The 23,537-nt window shown below is 58.0% G+C and overlaps 1 protein-coding gene across 1 annotated transcript in view; it reads right to left on the bottom strand.

The window, feature by feature from the left end:
• Positions 1–10,918: 10,918 nt before the first annotated feature.
• The window catches only part of LOC144490469 (uncharacterized), a 12,623-nt gene continuing 4 nt past the window's right edge, over positions 10,919–23,537 (bottom strand). The window contains exons 1-5 of the mRNA XM_078208214.1: positions 21,850–23,537; positions 19,483–19,696; positions 18,373–18,451; positions 13,585–13,875; positions 10,919–12,232 (exon numbers count right to left, since the gene is read on the bottom strand). The exon at positions 21,850–23,537 is cut by the window's right edge and continues 4 nt beyond it. Coding sequence (XP_078064340.1) covers positions 12,213–12,232; positions 13,585–13,875; positions 18,373–18,451; positions 19,483–19,696; positions 21,850–23,537 — 2,292 coding nt within the window. The 3' untranslated portion in view covers positions 10,919–12,212. The remainder of the gene's footprint in view (positions 12,233–13,584; positions 13,876–18,372; positions 18,452–19,482; positions 19,697–21,849) is intronic.

The raw sequence follows: 23,537 nt of genomic DNA, 5'->3' as shown, positions 1-23,537 counted from the left end.
ACTCCCAGGAGGCCATGCGGCATTCAGGATTTTACTTGTTCCTGATTTAACTTGAGTTTCTCTATTTGGTTTGAGCTAAAAGAGGCCAATGTAAAGACGCCCACCCGCAAGGGGGGTGCTGGGGGTTGTAGCATCTTACCCTCTCGACAACATGGAGCTCTATTGGGGGTGTGGACTACAACTCCCGGGAGGCCATGCGGCCGCCCAAGATGGCCGACCAGCTTGCTTCAGACATGGGGCAACCCTCTCGCAAGGGATGCAGGGAGATGTAGTTTGACATCCTCTCTACAACATGGCGATCTATAGGGGGTGTGGACTACAACTCCCAGGAGGCCATGGGGCATGCCAAGCAAGATGGCCGACCTGTTAGCCCCATCGATGAGGCACCCGCCCGCAAAGGCCGCTGGGAGTAGTAGTTCCTAACCCATTCCACAATATGGGACTCAATAGGAGCTTGGACTACACCTCCCATGAGGTCCACAAGATGGCCGACCTGCTTGCTCCATCAAGGAGACACTCCTCTCCCGAGGGGGATGCTGGGAGTTGTAGTTTCTCACCCCCTCCTCAACATGGGGCACAATAGGAGCTTGAACTACAGCTCCCATCAGCCCATGCGGCATGCCAAGATGGCCGTCTGCCTGCTCCTTCAATCAGACACCCACCCCCCCCCCAAAAGGGGAGATGGGAGTTGTAGTTTCCTACCCCTTGCATAATATGGGACTCAAGGGGAGGTTGGACTACAACTCCCAGCAGGCAGTGCAGCCTCCCAAGATGGCTGTCCGGTTGTCTCCACTGAAGGGACGCCCAGCCGCAGGGGGAGCCGGGAGTTGTAGTTCTTTACCTCTTCCTCAGAATGGGGATCAGTGGGAATGTGGACTACAACTCCCATGAGGCAATGTGGCCTCCAACGGGGTCTGGGAGCCTCTGATGAGCTGCCCACCGCAGGGGCAGTGGGGATTTGTAGTTTCCTATCCCCTCCACACACTGGGGCTCAATGCGAAGGTGGACTACAAACCCCGTCAACACTCGAGAAGCTCATCACCGTCCAGGATAAAGCAGCCCCCTCCCCCTCCCCTTTAGATCGATACGCTAACCCCCCCCCCCTTCAACATTCACTCCCTCCACCACCGACGCACAGAGGCAGCTGTGTGCACCAACTACTGGATGCACCGCAGCGACTCGCCGAGGCTCCTTCGAACAGCACCTTCCAAACCCGCCACCTCTACCCACCTAGAAGGACAAGGGGGGTGTGGGGGGGGGGGGTACAGCAGCAAATGCATGGGGAACACCACCACCTGCAAGTTCCCCCCTTCGAGACCCCCCGACACACACACATCATTCCGACTTGGAAACATAGCGGACATTCCTTCACTGTGGCTGGGGTCAAAATCCTGGAACTCTCTCCCTAACAGCGCCGTGGGTGTACCTACACCACACACAGGACTGACATCCAATCACAATCCTGGAACTCCCTCCCTAACAGCGCCGTGGGTGTACCTACACCCCACACGCACACACACGGGGACTGTGTCGGGTCCGAGAAGGTGTCTCACCCACCCACCTTCTGGAGGGGTGATTAGGGACGGGGAATAAACACTGAGACTGGCCAACGCAACCAATCTTGTGAATGAATATGGACACAGTGGTTAGCGCTGCTGCCTCACAGCGTCAGGGTGGGTGCTGTGTTCAATTCAATTCTTGGGTGACTGTGTGGAGTTTGCACATTCTCCCCATGTCTGTGTGGGTTTCCTGCAGGTGCTCCGGTTTCCTCCCATCGTCCGAAAGATGTGCGGGTTAGGGGGATTGGCCAAGCTAAATTCCCCCCTTAGTGTCCAAAGATGAGCTTGTTAGGTGGATTGGCCATGCTAAATTGTCCCTTAATGTCCAAAGATGTGTAGGTTAGGGGGATTGGCCATGCTAAATTGCTCCTTAGTGTCCAAAGATGTGCAGGTTAGGTGGATTGGCCGTGCTAAATTGTCCCTTAGTGTCCAAAGATGTGTAGGTTAGGGTGGATTGGCCATGCTAAATTGCCCCTTAGTGTCCCAAAGATGTGCGGGTTAGGGTGGATTGGGCCATGCTAAATTGCCCCTTAGTGTCCAAAGATGTGTAGGTTAGGGTGGATTGGCCATGCTAAATTGCCCCTTAATGTCCAAAGATGTGCAGGTTAGGGTGGATTGGCCATGCTAAATTGCCCCTTAGTGTCCAAAGATGTGTAGGTTAGGGTGGATTGGCCATGCTAAATTGCCCCTTAGTGTCCAAAGATGTGTAGGTTAGGGGGATTGGCCATGCTAAATTGCCCCTTAGTGTCTAAAGATGTGTAGGTTAGGGTGGATTGGCCATGCTAAATTGTCCCTTAGTGTCCAAAGATGTGTAGGTTAGGGTGGATTGGCCGTGCTAAATTGTCCCTTAGTGTCCAAAGATGTGTAGGTTAGGGGTGAGATGTTAAGGGGTTAACATCCCATGAATCTTCTATGATCTTGGCCATTTGTTAAAAAAAAAGGTGTGTAAGCTGAGCTCAGGTTGTAAAAGTGCGAACGCAGCTCAAAGATAAAGTGAAGTGGATTCTTAGCTTGAAAGCCGTGACCAATTCTTGTTGTTGGGAACAATTAGTGCTGATACCAGCACATATTCCCTATTCCGAACTGTCACCCTGGCCTTGCAACACAACAAATGCTGTCCTTGTCTGAAGGAGATAACATTCGCTTTATGGGCAAAGTAGTGTCCCAAGATATATGGGGACGGTTGCTATCTCGGGAAATGGTGGTCGTGCAGTTTTGATGGCAACCGGGGGTGGGTTTTCGACATATTTATGGTTTTTCTCACGTACTGTCTTTGTATTTACTTTTGCTGTTGCTAAGCACATGATCTGGGTGAAGTTATACTGTGTACGAGACTGATTGCTGTAAAAAAGAGTATAAAGGGAGGAACTTCCCCCCGCTGTTCGGAGAGTATCGCTCGGCGAGGTTCAGCACACTGCTTGGTAAAGCGATCCTCCAAGAAGCTTGTACTTGCTTGAAAATAAAGGACTGGGTTTTCTTACACAGATCAGCATCTTGCTCTTGCATCAAGTACGTAAGGGTCTCTGAAAAACGAACCTGACATTTGGCGCTGCGAGCAGGGTTCCAAGGTATACAGTTGTCCTCCGAGGTGGACTGAATAAGAGAAGGTTCACCAGGTTGATACCAGAGATGAGGGGTGTTGATTATGAGGAGAGACTGAGCAGATTGGGTTTGTACTCGTTGGAATTTAGAAGGCTGAGGGGGGGGATCTTATAGAGACCTATAAGATAATGAAGGGGCTGGATAGGGTAGAGGTGGAGAGATTCTTTCCACTTAGAAAGGAAGCTAGAACTAGAGGGCACAGCCTCAAAATAAACGGGAGGTCGGTTTAGGACAGAGTTGAGGAGGAACTTCTTCTCTCAGAGGGTGGTGAATCTCTGGAATTCTCTGCCCACTGAAGTGGTGGAGGCTTCCTCGCTGAATATGTTTAAATCACGGAGAGATGGATTCCTGATCGGTAAGGGAATTAGGGGTTATAGGGATCAGGCGGGTAAGTGGAACTGATCCACTTCAGATCAGCCATGATCTTGTTGAATGGCGGGGCAGGCTCGAGGGGCCAGATGGCCGACTCCTGCTCCTATTTCTTTTGTTCTTAAGTGATTGCCTGGGTGTCGGTAACGTGAGACGGACGGGCCCACGAGGTAAGATTAGCCTGGGTTTCTCTCACTGAACTTATTACTCAGTCGACCCCTCATCCCCCGAGGCTCTGTGTTGACGGAACCCTGAGACGACTTACCTCTGACTGACTAGTCCGACATAGAACCATAGAAAATTACAGCTCAGAAACAGGCCTTTTGGCCCTTCTTGTCTGTGCCGAACCATTTTATGCCTAGTCCCACTGACCTGCACTTGGACCATATCCCTCCACACCCCTCTCATCCATCAACCCGTCCAAGTTTTTCTTAAATGTTAAAAGTGACCCCGCATTTACCACTTTATCCGGCAGCTCATTCCACACACCCACCACTCTCTGCGTGAAGAAGCCCCCCCTAATATTCCCTTTAAACTTTTCTCCTTTCACCCTTAACCCATGCCCTCTGGTTTTTTTTCTCCCCTAGCCTCAGCGGAAAAAGCCTGCTTGCATTCACTCTATCTATACCCATCAAAATCTTATACACCTCTATCAAATCTCCCCTCAATCTTCTACGCTCCAGGGAATAAAGTCCCAACCTATCCAATCTCTCTCTGTAACTCAGCTTCTCAAGTCCCGGCAACATCCTTGTGAACCTTCTCTGCACTCTTTCAACCTTATTTACATCCTTCCTGTAACTAGGTGACCAAAACTGTACACAATACTCCAAATTCGGCCTCACCAATGCCTTATATAACCTTACCATAACACTCCAACTTTTATACTCGATATTCCGATTTATAAAGGCCAATGTACCAAAGGCACTCTTTACGACCCTATCCACCTGTGACGTCACTTTTAGGGAATTCTGTACCTGTATTCCCAGATCCCTCTGTTCAACTGCGCTCTTCAGAGTCCTACCATTTACCCTGAACGTTCTACTTTGGTTTGTCCTTCCAAAGTGCAATATCTCTCACTTGTACACTGGGAGGTTCGGGTCCCCCAGTTTATTCAGTAAGAAAGTGGAGGGTTCGAGTCCCCCACATGCACCTGGAGGTTAGAATCCCCAGGGTTTTGGTATATCAGGGGTCGAGGGGTATTGATAGAGTGGATTCTCAGAGGCTTTTACCCAGGGCTGAAATGGTTGCCACAAGAGGTCACAGGTTTAGGGTGCTGGGGAGTAGGTACAGAGGAGATGTTAGGGGTAAGCTTTTCACTCTGAGGGTGGTGGGTGCGTGGAATCGGCTGCCGGTAGTGGAGGCGGATTCGATAGGGTCTTTTAAGAGACTTTTGGATAAGTCCATGGAAGTTAGTAAGATAGAGGGTTAAGCCTCGTAGGTAGGGACATGTTCGGGGCAACTTGTGGGCCAAAGGGCCTGTTTGTGCTGTAGCTTTTCTATGTTCTATGTTCGATTAAATCCGGGAGGTTTGAGTGGCTGGGGTTCGAGACCCTCGGTCTGCAGAATTTGAGCCTCGAGTCCTCGGAAATATTGTAAATTAATTGGCACGGCGGCACAGTGGGTTAGCACTGCTGCTTCACAGCTCCAGGGTCCCGGGTTCGATTCCCGGCTCGGGTCACTGTCTGTGTGGAGTTTGCACATTCTCCTCGTGTCTGCGTGGGTTTCCTCCGGGTGCTCCGGTTTCCTCCCACAGTCCGAAAGATGTGCGGGTTAGGTTGATTGGCCAGGTTAAAAATTGTCCCTGAGATGCGTAGGTTAGAGGGATTAGCGGGTAAAATATGTGGGGGTAGGGCCTGGGTGGGATTGTGGTCGGTGCAGACTCGATGGGCCGAATGGCCTCCTTCTGCACTGTAGGGTTCCTATGATTCCTATGATCCTATAAGATGGAAATTGATTCGAGAAAACCTAATAATTTGAGTAGTTTTTGTATTTCAGTGTGTTTGTGCGGTCTGGTTGCTTGTCGAATGTCGGTGGTGGTTCTTGCATTAGATTGAGAGCAGGAGATGTTAAAGCCTGTTTGTTCTTGTGGAACATTCATCGAATTGTTTTCAGAAAAAAAACAAGTAAAGGGTGGGAGAATGAATCATAGAAAGAATCATAGAAACCCTACAGTGCAGAAGGAGGCCATTCGGCCCATCGAGTCTGCACCGACCACAATCCCACCCAGGCCCTACCCCCACATATTTTACCCACTAATCCCTCTAACCTACGCATCCCAGGACTCTAAGGGGCAATTTTTAACCTGGCCAATCAACCTCACCCGCACATCTTTTGGACTGTGGGAGGAAACCGGAGCACCCGGAGGAAACCCACGCAGACACGAGGAGAATGTGCAAACTCCAACACAGACAGTGACCCCGAGCCGGGAATCGAACCCGGGACCCTGGAGCTGTGAAGCAGCAGTGCTAACCCACTGTGCTACCCGTGCCGCCCTTGCCGCCCGAATGAGGTGAAGTTGGAGACGTGGCTGCTTGTCTCGATCGAAATGAGGTGTCAGACGTGCAGCCTTGGACCGGTTGTTGGGAGGGGGAATTACCCCCACGCCAAGGTCAGGACACTGAAGTGGGCGTTCGAGACTACGAGGCACTGAAAATCGTGAAACACAAGTGGTCAAAAGTCTCTTCACAATGGGTCAAACTTTGGATGAGTCGGGGGATGGGACCCCATTATATAAAACGTGTCGTGAAAACCTGAAAGATGAGGAGCGACCCAGACGCTTGTCGGGGTGTTGAAACAAAGAACTGGGAAATGAAAATTGAGTAAGAAGTTTAACAACACCAGGTTAAAGTCCAACAGGTTTATTTGGTAGCAAAAGCCACACAAGCTTTCGAGGCTCTGAGCCCCTTCTTCAGGTGAGTGGGAATTCTGTTCACAAACAGAGCATATAAAGACACAGACTCAATTTACATGAATAATGGTTGGAATGCGAATACTTACAGCTAATCCAGTCTTTAAGAAACAAAACAATGTGAGTGGAGAGAGCATCAAGACAGGCTAAAAAGATGTGTATTGTCTCCAGACAAGACAGCCAGTGAAACTCTGCAGGTCCACGCAACTGTGGGGGTTACAGATAGTGTGACATGAACCCAATATCCCGGTTGAGGCCGTCCTTGTGTGTGCGGAACTTGGCTATCAGTTTCTGCTCAGCGACTCTGCGCTGTCGTGTGTCGCGAAGGCCGCCTTGGAGAACGCTTACCCGGAGATCAGAGCGCAGAGTCGCTGAGCAGAAACTGATAGCCAAGTTCCGCACACACAAGGACGGCCTCAACCGGGATATTGGGTTCATGTCACACTATCTGTAACCCCCACAGTTGCCTGGACCTGCAGAGTTTCACTGGCTGTCTTGTCTGGAGACAATACACATCTTTTTAGCCTGTCTTGATGCTCTCTCCACTCCCATTGTTTTGTTTCTTAAAGACTGGATTAGTTGTAAGTATTCGCATTCCAACCATTATTCATGTAAATTGAGTCTGTGTCTTTATAAGTTCTGTTTGTGAACAGAATTCCCACTCACCTGAAGAAGGGGCTTAGAGCCTCGAAAGCTTGTGTGGCTTTTGCTACCAAATAAACCTGTTGGACTTTAACCTGGTGTTGTTAAACTTCTTACTGTGTTTACCCCAGTCCAACGCCGGCATCTCCACAAAATGAAAATTGGCCACTAGAGGGAACTTGGGACGTAGACCAAATGTACCAAAGCCAAGGAGGCTATTTGGAAACGCAATGCGGGAAATAGATGGAAAGATTTTAATGTCATCTTGGAGAAAAAGAGCTTGAGGAGCTTTTATTAAAAAGACCTTTTATTAACAGGGGGGTTGGAGTTTAAGAGCCGCGGGGTTATGCTGCAACTGTACAGGACCTTGGTGAGACCACATTTGGAGTATTGTGTGCAGTTCTGGCCACCTCACTATAAGAAGGATGTGGGAAGCGCTGGAAAGAGTGCAGAGGAGATTTACCAGGATGCTGCCTGGTTTGGAGGGTAGGTCTTATGAGGAAAGGTTGAGGGAGCTAGGGCTGTTCTCTCTGGAGCGGAGGAGGCTGAGGGGAGACTTAATAGAGGTTTATAAAATGATGAGGGGGATAGATAGAGTGAACGTTCAAAGACTATTTCCTCGGGTGGATGGAGCTATTACAAGGGGGCATAACTATAGGGTTCGTGGTGGGAGATACAGGAAGGATATCCGAGGTAGGTTCTTTACGCAGAGAGTGGTTGGGGTGTGGAATGGACTGCCTGCAGTGATAGTGGAGTCAGACACTTTAGGAACATTTAAGCGGTTATTGGATAGGCACATGGAGCACACCAGGATGATAGGGAGTGGGATAGCTTGATCTTGGTTTCGGATAAAGCTCGGCACAACAACGTGGGCCGAAGGGCCTGTTCTGTGCTGTACTGTTCTATGTTCTATGTAGGAGTTAACTGACAAGTTGGCCAGTTGGGTGGATAACGCACGTGGAAGAGGGATTAATGCCTGTGATGATGAGGGGAAACCCAAAAGATTGGGAGGTGTTGAAGTTGCAATGTGAGGATCATGAAATGAGCGAAAGGGAAAGGGTTACACAGGAGAGGCTCGAAATGGAAAGACGGGATCGAGGAAAAGGGTTAGAACGGCAGGCCAAACAAGGGAAAGATTAAAAAACCGGAGGTACCTCCTGGCAGATCTGGTCTGCCGATGATGTTCCAAAATAATGATACGGACGAACAGGAGGAGGAGGATTGGCTGAATCGACCCCAGTGTCCCGCGAGAACCACCACCCCCAACCGTTGTACCCGCCTCTGCCACCACCAACTCAACCCCTACCCCTACCCCAACCTCAACCCTTACCCCTACCCCAACCTCAACCCCTACCCCTACCCCAACCTCAACCCCAGCCTCAACTCCCACCCCAAGATATCAAGACTCAACAGCCAGATCCGCCCCCACTTCCGCCACCCTATTCCCCTCAGACCACTGCCCCCCCCCCGCCCAGACGCAGACGTCTACCGTGCCGACTCCGACCCCACCCGTATCCACTCCGCAACAGCCCCCTTGTTGAACCCAAAAGCCGTCCTCCCCAGTGAAGACTGGGAATGGAGGGATACAAACGAATGGTCTAGTTGGACCAAGGAGCGGGCACAGGCTTGGAGGGCCGAAGGGCCTGTTTCCTGTGCTGTACTGTTCTTTGTTCTTTGTAAGACCTTGCCCCGGAAACCATATACTGGTCCAATAGCCGGGAGAACTAGATGCAAAGATAGGAAGAGGAAGGGGATGAAACAGGCTGTCAGTAGACCAGGGAGAGAGGGACAGGATCCTTTTAAAACCCATGGGGGAAACCATAGAACAGTACAGCACAGAACAGGCCCTTCGGCCCACGTTGTTGTGCCGAGCTTTATCTGAAACCAAGATCAAGCTATCCCACTCCCTATCATCCTGGTGTGCTCCATGTGCCTATCCAATAACCGCTTAAATGTTCCTAAAGTGTCTGACTCCACTATCACTGCAGGCAGTCCATTCCACACCCCAACCACTCTCTGCGTGAAGAACCTACCTCTGATATCCTTCCTGTATCTCCCACCACGAACCCTATAGTTATGCCCCCTTGTAATAGCTCCATCTACCCGAGGAAATAGTCTTTTAACGTTCACTCTATCTATCCCCTTCATCATCTTATAATGATGAGGGGGATAGATAGAGAGAGGGAGGGGGGGATAGATTGAGAGAGGGAGGCGGGGAGAGAGACAGGGAGGGGGGGAGAGAGAGAGGAAGGGAGGGAGAGAGAGACAGGGAGGGAGAGAGAGACAGGGAGGGAGAGAGAGAGGGAGAGAGAGAGAGAGAGACAGGGAGGGAGTGAGAGACAGGGAGAGGGAGAGAGACGGGGAGGGAGGGAGAGAGAGACAGGGAGGGAGAGAGAGACGGGGTGGGAGGGAGAGAGAGACAGGGAGGGAGAGAGAGACGGGGAGGGGGGGAGGGAGTGAGAGACAGGGAGAGGGAGAGAGACGGGGACGGAGGGAGAGAGAGAGAGACGGGGAGGGAGGGGGAGAGGGAGAGAGACAGGGAGAGAGGGAGAGAGAGAGAGGGACAGGGAGGGAGAGAGAGAGAGGGAGGGAGAGAGAGAGAGACAGGGAGGGGGGAGAGAGAGAGGAAGGGAGGGAGAGAGAGACAGGGAGGGAGAGAGAGAGAGAGAGGAGAGAGAGAGAGAGAGGGGAGAGAGAGAGAGAGAGACAGGGAGGGAGGGAGGGAGTGAGAGACAGGGAGAGGGAGAGAGACGGGGAGGGAGGGAGAGAGAGACAGGGAGGGAGAGAGACACGGGGAGGGAGGGAGAGAGAGACAGGGAGGGAGAGAGAGACGGGGAGGGGGGGAGGGAGTGAGAGACAGGGAGAGGGAGAGAGACGGGGACGGAGGGAGAGAGAGACGGGGAGGGAGGGGGAGAGAGAGAGACAGGGAGGGAGAGAGAGAGACAGGGAGAGAGAGAGAGAGAGGGAGGGAGAGAGAGAGAGACAGGGAGGGAGGGAGAGAGAGAGAGACAGGGAGGGAGGGAGGGAGTGAGAGACAGGGAGAGGGAGAGAGAGAGACGGAGGGAGAGTGAGAGAGAGAGACAGGGAGGGAGGGAGAGAGAGAGAGACAGGGAGGGAGAGACAGAGAGAGAGAGAGACAGGGAGGGAGGGGGAGAGAGAGAGACAGGGAGGGAGGGGGAGAGAGAGAGACAGGGAGGGAGGGAGGGAGGGAAGGAGAGAGAGACAAGGAGAAGAGAGAGAGAGAGAGGGAGGGGGGGGAGAGAGAGAGGAAGGGAGGGAGAGAGAGACAGGGAGGGAGAGAGAGACGGGGAGGGAGGGAGGGAGAGAGAGACGGGGAGGGAGGGAGGGGAGAAAGAGACGGGGAGGGAGAGAGAGACGGGGAGGAAGGGAGAGGGAGAGAGACGGGGAGGGAGGGGGAGAGAGAGGGAGGGGGAGACAGAGAAACTGTTTCCCTAGGGGCAGGAGGGTCGGTAACCAGAGGGGAAGTGGGGTGCGTGGGGCAGGGGGGACACAGAGTGAAGTGAATCGGTAAAAGAACCGGTCGGGGGGTTAGATGGGGGAGAATGTTGTGATCTGGAAGGCGCTCCCTGACAGGGAGGAAGCAGATTCAACAGGAACCCTCAAAAAGGGGGGAATCGGATACACACTGGATTGGGGGGAGGAGGGTGGGGGAAGGGGCAGAGAGCATGGGGGGGAGGGAACAAAGGGGGTTCAGTCCAGGAGGGGGGACTGACCCCAGGCTGAGTGATGTCAGGAAAGTTCGGGAAGGGAGATGTGTGAAACTGGCTGGGTTGCACTGGGTTCCGTGTTGTAAAAATATCTCCCACCTTCAAGCAGAAAGAGTCAGACATCTCGCTTTTATTCTTGTGGAGGTTTGTTTGAGAGAAGTCAAATTCCCAAAATATCAGTACAATTGGCATCTCGGCCTCTGCCCAGAATATCACGCTCGGAGCACAGTTCCCGTCTCCCTATCCCTCGGTTAGACCCACACTCGGAGCACCGTGCACAGTTCCAGTCTCCCTATCCCTCGGTTAGACCCACACTCGGAGCACTGTGCACAGTTCCGGTCTCCCTATCCCCTCGGTTAGACCCACACTCGGAGCACCGTGCACAGTTCCAGTCTCTCTATCCCTCGGTTAGACCACACTGGGAGCACCGTGCACAGTTCCAGTCTCCCTATCCCTCGGTTAGATCCACACTCGGAGCACTGTGCACAGTTCCGGTCTCCCTATCCCCTCGGTTAAACCCACACTCGGAGCACCGTGCACAGTTCCGGTCTCCCTATCCCTCGGTTAGACCCACACTCGGAGCACCGTGCACAGTTCCAGTCTCCCTATCCCTCGGTTAGACCCACACTCGGAGCACCGTGCACAGTTCCAGTCTCCCTACCCCTCGGTTAGACCCACACTCGGAGCACCGTGCACAGTTCCAGTCTCCCTATCCCCTCGGTTAGACCCACACTCGGAGCACCGTGCACAGTTCCCATCTCCCTATCCCTCGGTTAGACCCACACTCGGAGCACCGTGCACAGTTCCGGTCTCCCTATCCCCTCGGTTAGACCCACACTTGTCGTCTCGATGGTGTCAGTTGTTGACACTGAGATTTCTCTTGGTGTATTTTCCGCCTTGGAGAGTCCGCACCTCAGGGGGGAAAGGCCAGGTAAACGGGAACATTCCAGAATTGGTCCTTCAATGGCCGAGTTTGTGAAGGGTGAGGGGGATTGAAACGGACTCCAGAGTTCCAGTGGAGAGAGGGGGCAGAGAGAGGGGAGAGAAGGGAAGGGTCCCATCTTAGATTGCACTGAGGGAACCCTCTTGCTCCGAAATCCACAACAACCCCCCAACGATGGGGAGAATTAAGCGGGTCAGTCCTTCCTTTCCTTGACGTTCCGTCTTATCGTTCAGTGAGGGGGTGTTGGGATGTGCGGGAGGCCTGAGAGGTTGGAGGGAGGGTGGGAATTAGGTCCAGGATGAGGGACAGAGGCAGAGAAGGTTTACTGTGGTCCTGGTTGATCGCGGGCAGTTCGGACCCTCCCCCGTCCCCCGTCCCCTGCCCGAACACTTCAGGAGCCTCGAGTCCACCCGGAGGATACTGAGGCCAAAGGACCAAGGGCCGGGCCCATTCCAGAGTCATCAACACATCTCCGATCCGTCTGTAAGAGAAAAGGAGCTGAAGACATCACTTCATTCACCGACCCTCCCCACAGTGCGGCGCTCCCTCAGCACTGACCCTCCCACAGTGCGGCCCTCCCTCAGCACTGACCCTCCCACACAGTGCGGCGCTCCCTCAGCACTGACCCTCCCACAGTGCGGCGCTCCCTCAGCACTGACCCTCCCCACAGTGCGGCGCTCCCTCAGCACTGACCCTCCCACAGTGCGGCGCTCCCTCAGCACCGACCCTCCCACAGTGCGGCGCTCCCTCAGCACTGACCCTCCCACAGTGCGGCGCTCCCTCAGCACTGACCCTCCCACAGTGCGGCGCTCCCTCAGCACTGACCCTCCCACACGGTGCGGCGCTCCCTCAGCACTGACCCTCCCACAGTGCGGCGCTCCCTCAGCACTGACCCTCCCACAGTGCGGCGCTCCCTCAGCACTGACCCTCCCACAGTGCGGCGCTCCCTCAGCACCAACCCTCCCGCAGTGCGGCGCTCCCTCAGCACTGACCCTCCCACAGTGCGGCGCTCCCTCAGCACTGACCCTCCCACACAGTGCGGCGCTCCCTCAGCACTGACCCTCCCCACAGTGCGGCGCTCCCTCAGCACTGACCCTCCCACACAGTGCGGCGCTCCCTCAGCACTGACCCTCCCACACAGTGCGGCGCTCCCTCAGCACCGACCCTCCCACAGTGCGGCGCTCCCTCAGCACTGACCCTCCCACAGTGCGGCGCTCCCTCAGCACTGACCCTCCCACAGTGCGGCGCTCCCTCAGCACTGACCCTCCCACAGTGCGGCGCTCCCTCAGCACTGACCCTGGCGCTCCCTCAGCACTGACCCTCCCCACAGTTCGGCGCTCCCTCAGCACTGACCCTCCCACACAGTGCGGCGCTCCCTCAGCACCGACCCTCCCACACAGTGCGGCACTCCCTCAGCACCGACCCTCCCACAGTGCGGCGCTCCCTCAGCACTGACCCTCCCCACAGTGCGGCGCTCCCTCAGCACTGACTCCCCCACAGTGCGGCGCTCCCTCAGCACCGACCCTCCCACAGTGCGGCGCTCCCTCAGCACTGACCCTCCCACAGTGCGGCGCTCCCTCAGCACCGACCCTCCCACAGTGTGGCACTCCCTCAGCACTGACCCTCCCACAGTGCGGCGCTCCCTCAGCACTGACCCTCCCCACAGTGCGGCGCTCCCTCAGCACTGACTCCCCCACAGTGCGGCGCTCCCTCAGCACTGACCCTCCCACAGTGCGGCGCTCCCTCAGCACCGACCCTCCCCACAGTGCGGCGCTCCCTCAGCACTGACTCCCCCACAGTGCGGCGCTCCCTGTGTATTCTGTGCTCTGTTACCTGCTGCAGTTAGCTGCTGAACCGTCTCCCGCGACAACTGAGGGAGTTTCCGTGCTGGCTCGGAGTCTTGGCTTCGCTCGCCGCTGCCTGGGGATTGCAGCTCCCTCTCTAAAGTCCTGGCCTTTCGCCTGGCGTTAATCGTTACCCTCGGTGCGCTGCGCCCGGGAGTCTGAGACTCCACCTGTCCTGTTCTTGTCCGAGGGAATGATTTGCCAAGTGCACACCCAGCTGTGTCTGGGGGTGGGAATGTACCGATTCCACTGTCAAGTGTTCTGGTCTGAAAACTGCAACCTGGAGTGATAGAGATACATATTAAATCCACTTACCCACACTCGGAGCACCATGCACAGTTCCCGTCTCCCTATCCCTCGGTTAGACCCACACTCGGAGCACCATGCACAGTTCCCGTCTCCCTATCCCTCGGTTAGACCCACACTCGGAGCACCGTGCACAGTTCCCGTCTCCCTATCCCTCGGTTAGACCCACACTCGGAGCACCGTGCACAGTTCCGGTCTCCCTATCCCTCGGTTAGACCCACACTCGGGGCACCGTGCACAGTTCCGGTCTCCCTATCCCCTCGGTTAGACCCACACTCGGAGCACCGTGCACAGTTCCGGTCTCCCTATCCCCTCGGTTAGACCCACACTCGGAGCACCGTGCACAGTTCCGGTCTCCCTATCCCTCGGTTAGACCCACACTCGGGGCACCGTGCACAGTTCCCGTCTCCCTATCCCTCGGTTAGACCCACACTCGGGGCACCGTGCACAGTTCCGGTCTCCCTATCCCCTCGGTTAGACCCACACTCGGAGCACCGTGCACAGTTCCGGTCTCCCTATCCCTCGGTTAGACCCACACTCGGAGCACCGTGCACAGTTCCAGTCTCCCTATCCCTCGGTTAGACCCACACTCGGAGCACCGTGCACAGTTCCCGTCTCCCTATCCCTCGGTTAGACCCACACCCGGAGCACCGTGCACAGTTCCCGTCTCCGTATCCCTCGGTTAGACCCACACTCGGAGCACCGTGCACAGTTCCCGTCTCCCTATCCCTCGGTTAGACCCACACTCGGGGCACCGTGCACAGTTCCGGTCTCCCTATCCCCTCGGTTAGACCCACACTCGGAGCACCGTGCACAGTTCCGGTCTCCGTATCCCTCGGTTAGACCCACACTCGGAGCACTGTGCACAGTTCCCGTCTCCCTATCCCTCGGTTAGACCCACACTCGGAGCACCGTGCACAGTTCCGGTCTCCGTATCCCTCGGTTAGACCCACACTCGGAGCACTGTGCACAGTTCCCGTCTCCCTATCCCTCGGTTAGACCCACACTCGGAGCACCGTGCACAGTTCCGGTCTCCCTATCCCTCGGTTAGACCCACACTCGGAGCACCGTGCACAGTTCCGGTCTCCCTATCCCTCGGTTAGACCCACACTCGGAGCACCGTGCACAGTTCCAGTCTCTCTATCCCCTCGGTTAGACACACACTCGGAGCACCGTGCACAGTTCCCGTCTCCTATCCCTCGGTTAGACCCACACTCGGAGCACCGTGCACAGTTCCGGTCTCCCTATCCCTCGGTTAGACCCACACTCGGAGCACCGTGCACAGTTCCTGTCTCCCTATCCCTCGGTTAGACCCACATTCGGAGCACCGTGCACAGTTCCCGTCTCCCTATCCCTCGGTTAGACCCACACTCGGAGCACCGTGCACAGTTCCGGTCTCCCTATCCCTCGGTTAGACCCACACTCGGAGCACCGTGCGCAGTTTCGGTCTCCCTATCCCTCGGTTAGACCCACACTCGGAGCACCGTGCACAGTTCCAGTCTCTCTATCACTCGGTTAGACCCACACTCGGAGCACCGTGCACAGTTCCCGTCTCCCTATCCCCTCGGTTAGACCCACACTCGGAGCACCGTGCACAGTTCCAGTCTCTCTATCACTCGGTTAGACCCACACTCGGAGCACCGTGCACAGTTCCCGTCTCCCTATCCCCTCGGTTAGACCCACACTCGGAGCACCGTGCACAGTTCCCGTCTCCCTATCCCTCGGTTAGACCCACACTCGGAGCACCGTGCACAGTTCCGGTCTCCCGATCCCTCGGTTAGACCCACACTCGGAGCACCGTGCACAGTTCCAGTCTCCCTATCCCCTCGGTTAGACCCACACTCGGAGCACTGTGCACAGTTCCCGTCTCCCTATCCCCTTGGTTAGATCCACACTCGGAGCACCGTGCACAGTTCCAGTCTCCCTATCCCTCGGTTAGACCCACACTCGGAGCACCGTGCACAGTTCCCGTCTCCGTATCCCTCGGTTAGACCCACACTCGGAGCACCGTGCACAGTTCCAGTCTCCCTATCCCTCGGTTAGACCCACACTCGGAGCACCGTGCACAGTTCCCGTCTCCCTATCCCTCGGTTAGACCCACACTCGGAGCACCGTGCACAGTTCCGGTCTCCGTATCCCTCGGTTAGACCCACACTCGGAGCACTGTGCACAGTTCCCGTCTCCCTATCCCTCGGTTAGACCCACACTCGGAGCACCGTGCACAGTTCCGGTCTCCCTATCCCTCGGTTAGACCCACACTCGGAGCACCGTGCACAGTTCCGGTCTCCCTATCCCTCGGTTAGACCCACACTCGGAGCACCGTGCACAGTTCCAGTCTCTCTATCCCCTCGGTTAGACACACACTCGGAGCACCGTGCACAGTTCCCGTCTCCTATCCCTCGGTTAGACCCACACTCGGAGCACCGTGCACAGTTCCGGTCTCCCTATCCCTCGGTTAGACCCACACTCGGAGCACCGTGCACAGTTCCTGTCTCCCTATCCCTCGGTTAGACCCACATTCGGAGCACCGTGCACAGTTCCCGTCTCCCTATCCCTCGGTTAGACCCACACTCGGAGCACCGTGCACAGTTCCGGTCTCCCTATCCCTCGGTTAGACCCACACTCGGAGCACCGTGCGCAGTTTCGGTCTCCCTATCCCTCGGTTAGACCCACACTCGGAGCACCGTGCACAGTTCCAGTCTCTCTATCACTCGGTTAGACCCACACTCGGAGCACCGTGCACAGTTCCCGTCTCCCTATCCCCTCGGTTAGACCCACACTCGGAGCACCGTGCACAGTTCCAGTCTCTCTATCACTCGGTTAGACCCACACTCGGAGCACCGTGCACAGTTCCCGTCTCCCTATCCCCTCGGTTAGACCCACACTCGGAGCACCGTGCACAGTTCCCGTCTCCCTATCCCCTCGGTGAGACCCACACTCGGAGCACCGTGCACAGTTCCCGTCTCCCTATCCCTCGGTTAGACCCACACTCGGAGCACCGTGCACAGTTCCCGTCTCCCTATCCCCTCGGTTAGACCCACACTCGGAGCACCGTGCACTGTTCCCGTCTCCCTATCCCTCGGTTAGACCCACACTCGGAGCACCATGCACAGTTCCGGTCTCCCGATCCCTCGGTTAGACCCACACTCGGAGCACCGTGCACAGTTCCAGTCTCCCTATCCCCTCGGTTAGACCCACACTCGGAGCACCGTGCACAGTTCCAGTCTCCCTATCCCCTCGGTTAGACCCACACTCGGAGCACCGTGCACAGTTCCGGTCTCCCTATCCCCTCGGTTAGACCCACACGCGGAGCACCGTGCACAGTTCCCGTCTCCCTATCCCTCGGTTAGACCCACACTCGGAGCACCGTGCACAGTTCCCGTCTCCCTATCCCTCGGTTAGACCACACTCGGAGCACCGTGCACAGTTCCCGTCTCCCTATCCCTCGGTTAGACCCACACCCGGAGCACCGGGCACAGTTCCAGTCTCCCCATCCCTCGGTTAGACCCACACTCGGAGCACCGTGCACAGTTCCAGTCTCCCTATTCCCTCGGTTAGACCCACACTCAGAGCACCGTGCACAGTTCCGGTCTCCCAATCCCTCGGTTAGACCCACACTCAGAGCACCGTGCACAGTTCCGGTCTCCCTATTCCCTCGGTGAGACCCACACTCGGAGCACCGTGCACAGTTCCAGTCTCCCTATCCCTCGGTTAGACCCACACTCGGAGCACCGTGCACAGTTCCGGTCTCCCTATCCCTCGGTTAGACCCACACCCGGAGCACCGTGCACAGTTCCAGTCTCCCTATCCCTCGGTTAGACCCACACTCGGAGCACCGTGCACAGTCCCGGTCTCCCTATCCCCTCGGTTAGACCCACACTCGGAGCACCGTGCACAGTTCCAGTCTCCCTATCCCTCGGTTAGACCCACACTCGGAGCACTGTGCGCCGTCCCAGTGGGGGATAATGTGGGGCTCACTCCCACGGGGGGGAGAATGTGGGACTCGCTCCCACGGAGGGGAGAATGTGGGACTCGCTCCCACGGGGGAGGGAGTGGGGGTGAGAATGTGGGACTCGCTCCCACGGGGGAGGGAGTGGGGGGGAGAATGTGGGACTCGCTCCTACGGGGGGAGTAGGGAGAGAATGTGGGACTCGCTCCCACGGGGGGAGTGGGGGGAGAGAATGTGGGACTCGCTCCCACGGGGGGAGTGGGGGGGAGAATGTGGGACTCGCTTCCACGGGGGGAGTGGGGGGGAAAATGTGGGACTCGCTCCCACGGGGGGAGTGGGGGGGAAAATGTGGGACTCGCTTCCATGTTCGGGGGGAGTGGGGGAGAATGTAATGAAAATTAGACGCTAAAATTAATGCTCCAGTCCTGCGGATAGCGTTCCGAGGAGAGGTATTCTGACATGACCTCTCTGGCTTGGAAAATCCCTTGACAGGCAGAGGGCGAGGATGATTCTCAGACGTACCGATGAAGGAGTGAGATGCCAGCACTTCCGTCAAGCTTTCGTCCGCCGTAATGTCATACTTTGCGGCAAAATCTTCCATCTGGAACAGAGAATGGCGAGCGTCATTTCAGTCAATAGTTTGAGGGAAACTCTCCCTCGCCACTCCCAATCGGACGCTCAATGTTCCTGAACTTCCAGTAAAATTTCCTGTGGAATGCTGAGGGGGTGCCGCACTGTGGGAGGGTCGGTGCTGAGGGAGCGCCGCACTGTGGGAGGGTCAGTGCTGAGGGAGCGCCGCACTGTGGGAGGGTCAGTGCTGAGGGAGCGCCGCACTGTGGGGAGGGTCAGTGCTGAGGGAGCGCCGCACTGTGGGAGGGTCAGTGCTGAGGGAGCACCGCACTGTGGGAGGGTCAGTGCTGAGGGAGCGCCGCACTGTGGGGAGGTTCAGTGCTGAGGGAGCGCCGCACTGTGGGAGGGTCAGTGCTGAGGGAGCGCCGCACTGTGGGGAGGGTCAGTGCTGAGGGAGTGCCGCACTGTGGGAGGGTCAGTGCTGAGGGAGCGCCGCACTGTGGGAGGGTCAGTGCTGAGGGAGCGCCGCACTGTGGGAGGGTCAGCGCTGAGGGAGCGCCGCACTGTGGGAGGGTCAGTGCTGAGGGAGCGCAGCACTGTGGGAGGGTCAGCGCTGAGGGAGTGCCGCACTGCGGGAGGGTCAGTGCTGAGGGAGCGCCGCACTGTGGGAGGGTCAGTGCTGAGGGAGCGCCGCACTGTGGGAGGGTCAGTGCTGAGGGAGCGCCGCACTGTGGGAGAGTCGGTGCTGAGGGAGCGCCGCACTGTGGGAGAGTCGGTGCTGAGGGAGCGCCGCACTGTGGGGGAGTCAGTGCTGAGGGAGCGCCGCACTGTGGGAGGGTCAGTGCTGAGGGAGCGCCGCACTGTGGGAGGGTCAGTGCTGAGGGAGCGCCGCACTGCGCTCAATCTGACCGCTGGGCAGCCTCTCCAGTCGGAAGCACCCCGATAGGCTGCCCCCAAGGTCCGGGCCCACTCATGCTCGTAAAAATGGCGGCTGTGCTCTATCCGTGAGCAATGCCATGGGTCCTTTGCTCTGTCGGGCAGTTTCAGGGCGCCCCTCCTCACCTTCGCCAACTGGTGGATGTCCTCGCTGCAGCGGAGGTGACTGATGACCTGTCCCCTCATGGTGTCCGGTAGCCTCGCGATGACCTGACCCCGACTGACCACACCGTTACTTCGGCCATCCGTGGAGTGACCGCTCGATTGGTGCTCTGCTGTCCGCTGGTACAGCCTGGCCCTGCCCACCTCACCGGTCAGCCAGCATTGCTTCCCCTCCACCCTGTTGGCATGGCGACAACAACAGAGCTGATCGACTGCGGAAACCCGCGCCCCGGCGTCTATCCTCACCGGACCCCACTGTCCGAACACTGACCCGTCTGAAACTCACCCTGCCCCTGTCCCTCCTGAAACACCAACTCATCCTGAACTCAGCGTACCCCCTACACCCCCTCCCTATCTCTGTAACCTCCTCCAGCCCCCTACACCCCCTCCCTATCTCTGTAACCTCCCCCAGCCCCCTACACCCCCTCCCTATCTCTGTAACCTCCTCCAGTCCCCCCTACACCCCCTCCCTATCTCTGTAACCTCCTCCAGCCCCCCTACACCCTCTCCCTATCTCTGTAACCTCCTCCAGCCCCCCTACACCCCCTCCCTATCTCTGTAACCTCCCCCAGCCCCCCTAAACCCCCTCCCTATCCCTGTAACCTCCTCCAGCCCCCTCCCTATCTCTGTAACCTCCTCCAGCCCCCCGACACCAGCCTCCCTATCTCTGTAACCTCCTCCAGCCCCCTACACCCCCTCCCTATCTCTGTAACCTCCTCCAGCCCCCTACAACCCCTCCCTATCTCTGTAACCTCCTCCAGCCCCCTACACCCCCTCCCTATCTCTGTAACCTCCCCCAGCCCCCCTACACCCCCTCCCTATCTCTGTAACCCCCTCCAGCCCCCCTACACCCTCTCCCTATCTCTGTAACCTCCTCCAGTCCCCTACACCCCCTCCCTATCTCTGTAACCCGCTCCAGCCCCCTACACCCCCTCCCTATCTCTGTAACCTCCTCCAGCCCCCTACACCTCCTCCCTATCTCTGTAACCTCCTCCAGCCCCCTACACCCCCTCCCTATCTCTGTAACCCGCTCCAGCCCCCTACACCCCCTCCCTATCTCTGTAACCTCCTCCAGCCCCCTACACCCCCTCCCTATCTCTGTAACCTCCTCCAGCCCCCTACACCCTCTCCCTATCTCTGTAACCTCCTCCAGCCCCTCCACCTCCTCCCTATCTCTGTAACCTCCTCCAGCCCCCTACACCCCCTCCCTATCTCTGTAACCTCCTCCAGTCCCCCCTACACCCCCTCCCTATCTCTGTAACCTCCTCCAGCCCCCCTACACCCTCTCCCTATCTCTGTAACCTCCTCCAGCCCCCCTACACCCCCTCCCTATCTCTGTAACCTCCCCCAGCCCCCCTAAACCCCCTCCCTATCCCTGTAACCTCCTCCAGCCCCCTCCCTATCTCTGTAACCTCCTCCAGCCCCCCGACACCAGCCTCCCTATCTCTGTAACCTCCTCCAGCCCCCTACACCCCCTCCCTATCTCTGTAACCTCCTCCAGCCCCCTACAACCCCTCCCTATCTCTGTAACCTCCTCCAGCCCCCTACACCCCCTCCCTATCTCTGTAACCTCCCCCAGCCCCCCTACACCCCCTCCCTATCTCTGTAACCCCCTCCAGCCCCCCTACACCCTCTCCCTATCTCTGTAACCTCCTCCAGTCCCCTACACCCCCTCCCTATCTCTGTAACCCGCTCCAGCCCCCTACACCCCCTCCCTATCTCTGTAACCTCCTCCAGCCCCCTACACCTCCTCCCTATCTCTGTAACCTCCTCCAGCCCCCTACACCCCCTCCCTATCTCTGTAACCCGCTCCAGCCCCCTACACCCCCTCCCTATCTCTGTAACCTCCTCCAGCCCCCTACACCCTCTCCCTATCTCTGTAACCTCCTCCAGCCCCTCCACCTCCTCCCTATCTCTGTAACCTCCTCCAGCCCCCCTACACCCCTTCCTATCTCTGTAACCTCCTCCAGCCCCCGACACCCCTCCCTATCTCTGTAACCTCCTCCAGCCCCCCCTACACCCCCTCCCTATCTCTGTAACCTCCTCCAGCCCCCCCTACACCCCACTCCCTATCTCTGTAACCTCCTCCAGCCCCCCTACACCTCCTCCCTATCTCTGTAACCACCTCCAACCCCCTACACCCCTCCCTAACTCTGTGACCTCCTCCAGCCCCTTACGCCCCCTCCCTATCTCTGTCACCCCCTCCAGCCCCCTACACCCCCTCCCTATCTCTGTAACCTCCTCCAGCCTCCTACACCCCCTCCCTATCTCTGTAACCCCCTCCAACCCCCCCCCCCAGTGGGGAAACGGGAGTGGGAAAGGCCTCCTTACCTGTTGAGTAGTTGCTGCATGAAGCTTTCGGCTACCTCGCCTGGGTGAGCGATGGGGGTCCGGGCCACTCCCTCCCCCTCCTCCTGCTCTGCCTCCCCCTCCTCCTCCACCCTCCCTGGCACTCGAGGGAGGCTCCTCTTGGCCTCCCTGTCTCTGTGAGGCCTCCTCCGGCCTGCAGCCTGGCCTGGAGCCTGGGCCTCCCCTCGCTCCGTGGCCTGCCCAGCCTGCTCCCTCCGGCCCAGCACCACGCCCGGGAGTTTGCCCCGGTGGAACCCAAACCAGGTGGCCAGTGAGGAGGGTCCATTGCTGACTCCTCCGCCCCCAGCGGAGGCCTTCATCTGCTTGCCGTCTGCCACCTGAAGCCTCAACCTCCGCATGTTCTCCTCGATTCCCCTCATCACCTTCTCCTCGATGCTGGAGGGGGCCTGCAGGCCCGGGGGGCGGCTCTCGGGCAGCAGCGCCCCGGGGGAGGGCCTCGTGTTCTGGGCCGGGCCTCCGGGCCTGGGCCCCGCCTTGGGGCTGCCTTCCCTCCAGCCAGGCAGCTTACCCGGGGAGACCGGGCTGCGGGAGCTGGCGGGGGACTTACGCAGGGCCTGAGCCTGTGCCGGTGGCTGGGAGTGGGAGTGGGCCTGAAATACGGCCTGGGCCTCAAATGAAGCCGGGGCCTGAGGTTGAACTACAGCCGGGGCCTGAGGCTGAACTAGAGCCTGGGCCTGTGGCTGGGAGTGGGCCTGGACCTGAGGCACAGACTGGGCCTGTGGCTGAGGCTCAAATAAAGCCTGAGCCTGGGATTGGTCCTGGGGCTCAATTAAAGCCTGAGGCTGGGATTGGGTCTGAGGCTGGGATTGGGCCTGAGGCTGGGATTGGGCCTGAGGCTGGGATTGGGCCTGGGCCTGAGGCTGGGATTGGGCCTGAGGCTGGGATTGGGCCTGAGGCTGGGATTGGGCCTGAGCCTGAGGCTGGGATTGGGCCTGAGGCTGGGATTGGGCCTGAGGCTGGGATTGGGCCTGAGCCTGAGGCTGGGATTGGGCCTGAGGTACAGCCTGGGGCTGGGGTGTCAGCCTCCTGCTGGGGAGACCTCGGTTGCGGCCGGAGCAGCAGACCGAGGCCCCTGGACCTGTCGAAGCCTCGGTACCGCTGCCCTCCCGGGTGGGCCGCAGCGGGGAGGCCGAGAGGCCCAGCTCCTTCCTCAGGGAACGGGGAGAGCGGACACCCCTGTCCCTTTCCCCAAGCCGGGGCCTGGGCCGGCAGGCCGGCCGGAGGTCCGGGTCCGAGGGGGCCGGCACACGGCTCCAGGCGGCCCTGGGAGGCTGGGGGCTGAGCCTGAGGAGGAGGCCGGGGCCTGGGGGGCTTTCCCCGCCGGTGGCGGGGAGCCGGGGTGGAGGGGGGGAGGGAGGCCTGGCGGGGGGGCAGGGGGGCAGGGGGTCGGGGGGCAGGGGGCGGCCCCTGGGGTCAGGACAGGCCCAGTTGCAGCGAGTTCCCAGCGAGTTTGCCTCCTTCAACTTTCTGAGCACATCCAAGATGTGACTCCCGTCCCGAAAGAAGGCCGGGGGAGACTCTGCCGCAGGGCGGGGGGGCTCCGGGGGGGCGGCCGCAGGGCGGGGGGGCGCCGGGGCAGACTCTGCCGTGGGGCGGGGGGTTTCGGGGGGGTCAGAGGCTGGATCCGGGGTCAAGTCTCCACCGTATCC

This window comes from Mustelus asterias, unplaced genomic scaffold, assembly GCF_964213995.1.
Source record: "Mustelus asterias unplaced genomic scaffold, sMusAst1.hap1.1 HAP1_SCAFFOLD_3332, whole genome shotgun sequence".
NCBI classification, from domain to species: Eukaryota; Metazoa; Chordata; class Chondrichthyes; order Carcharhiniformes; family Triakidae; genus Mustelus; species Mustelus asterias.
The sequence above is the reverse complement of the archived record's forward strand: the minus strand, read 5'-3'. Positions and strand labels throughout refer to the sequence as shown.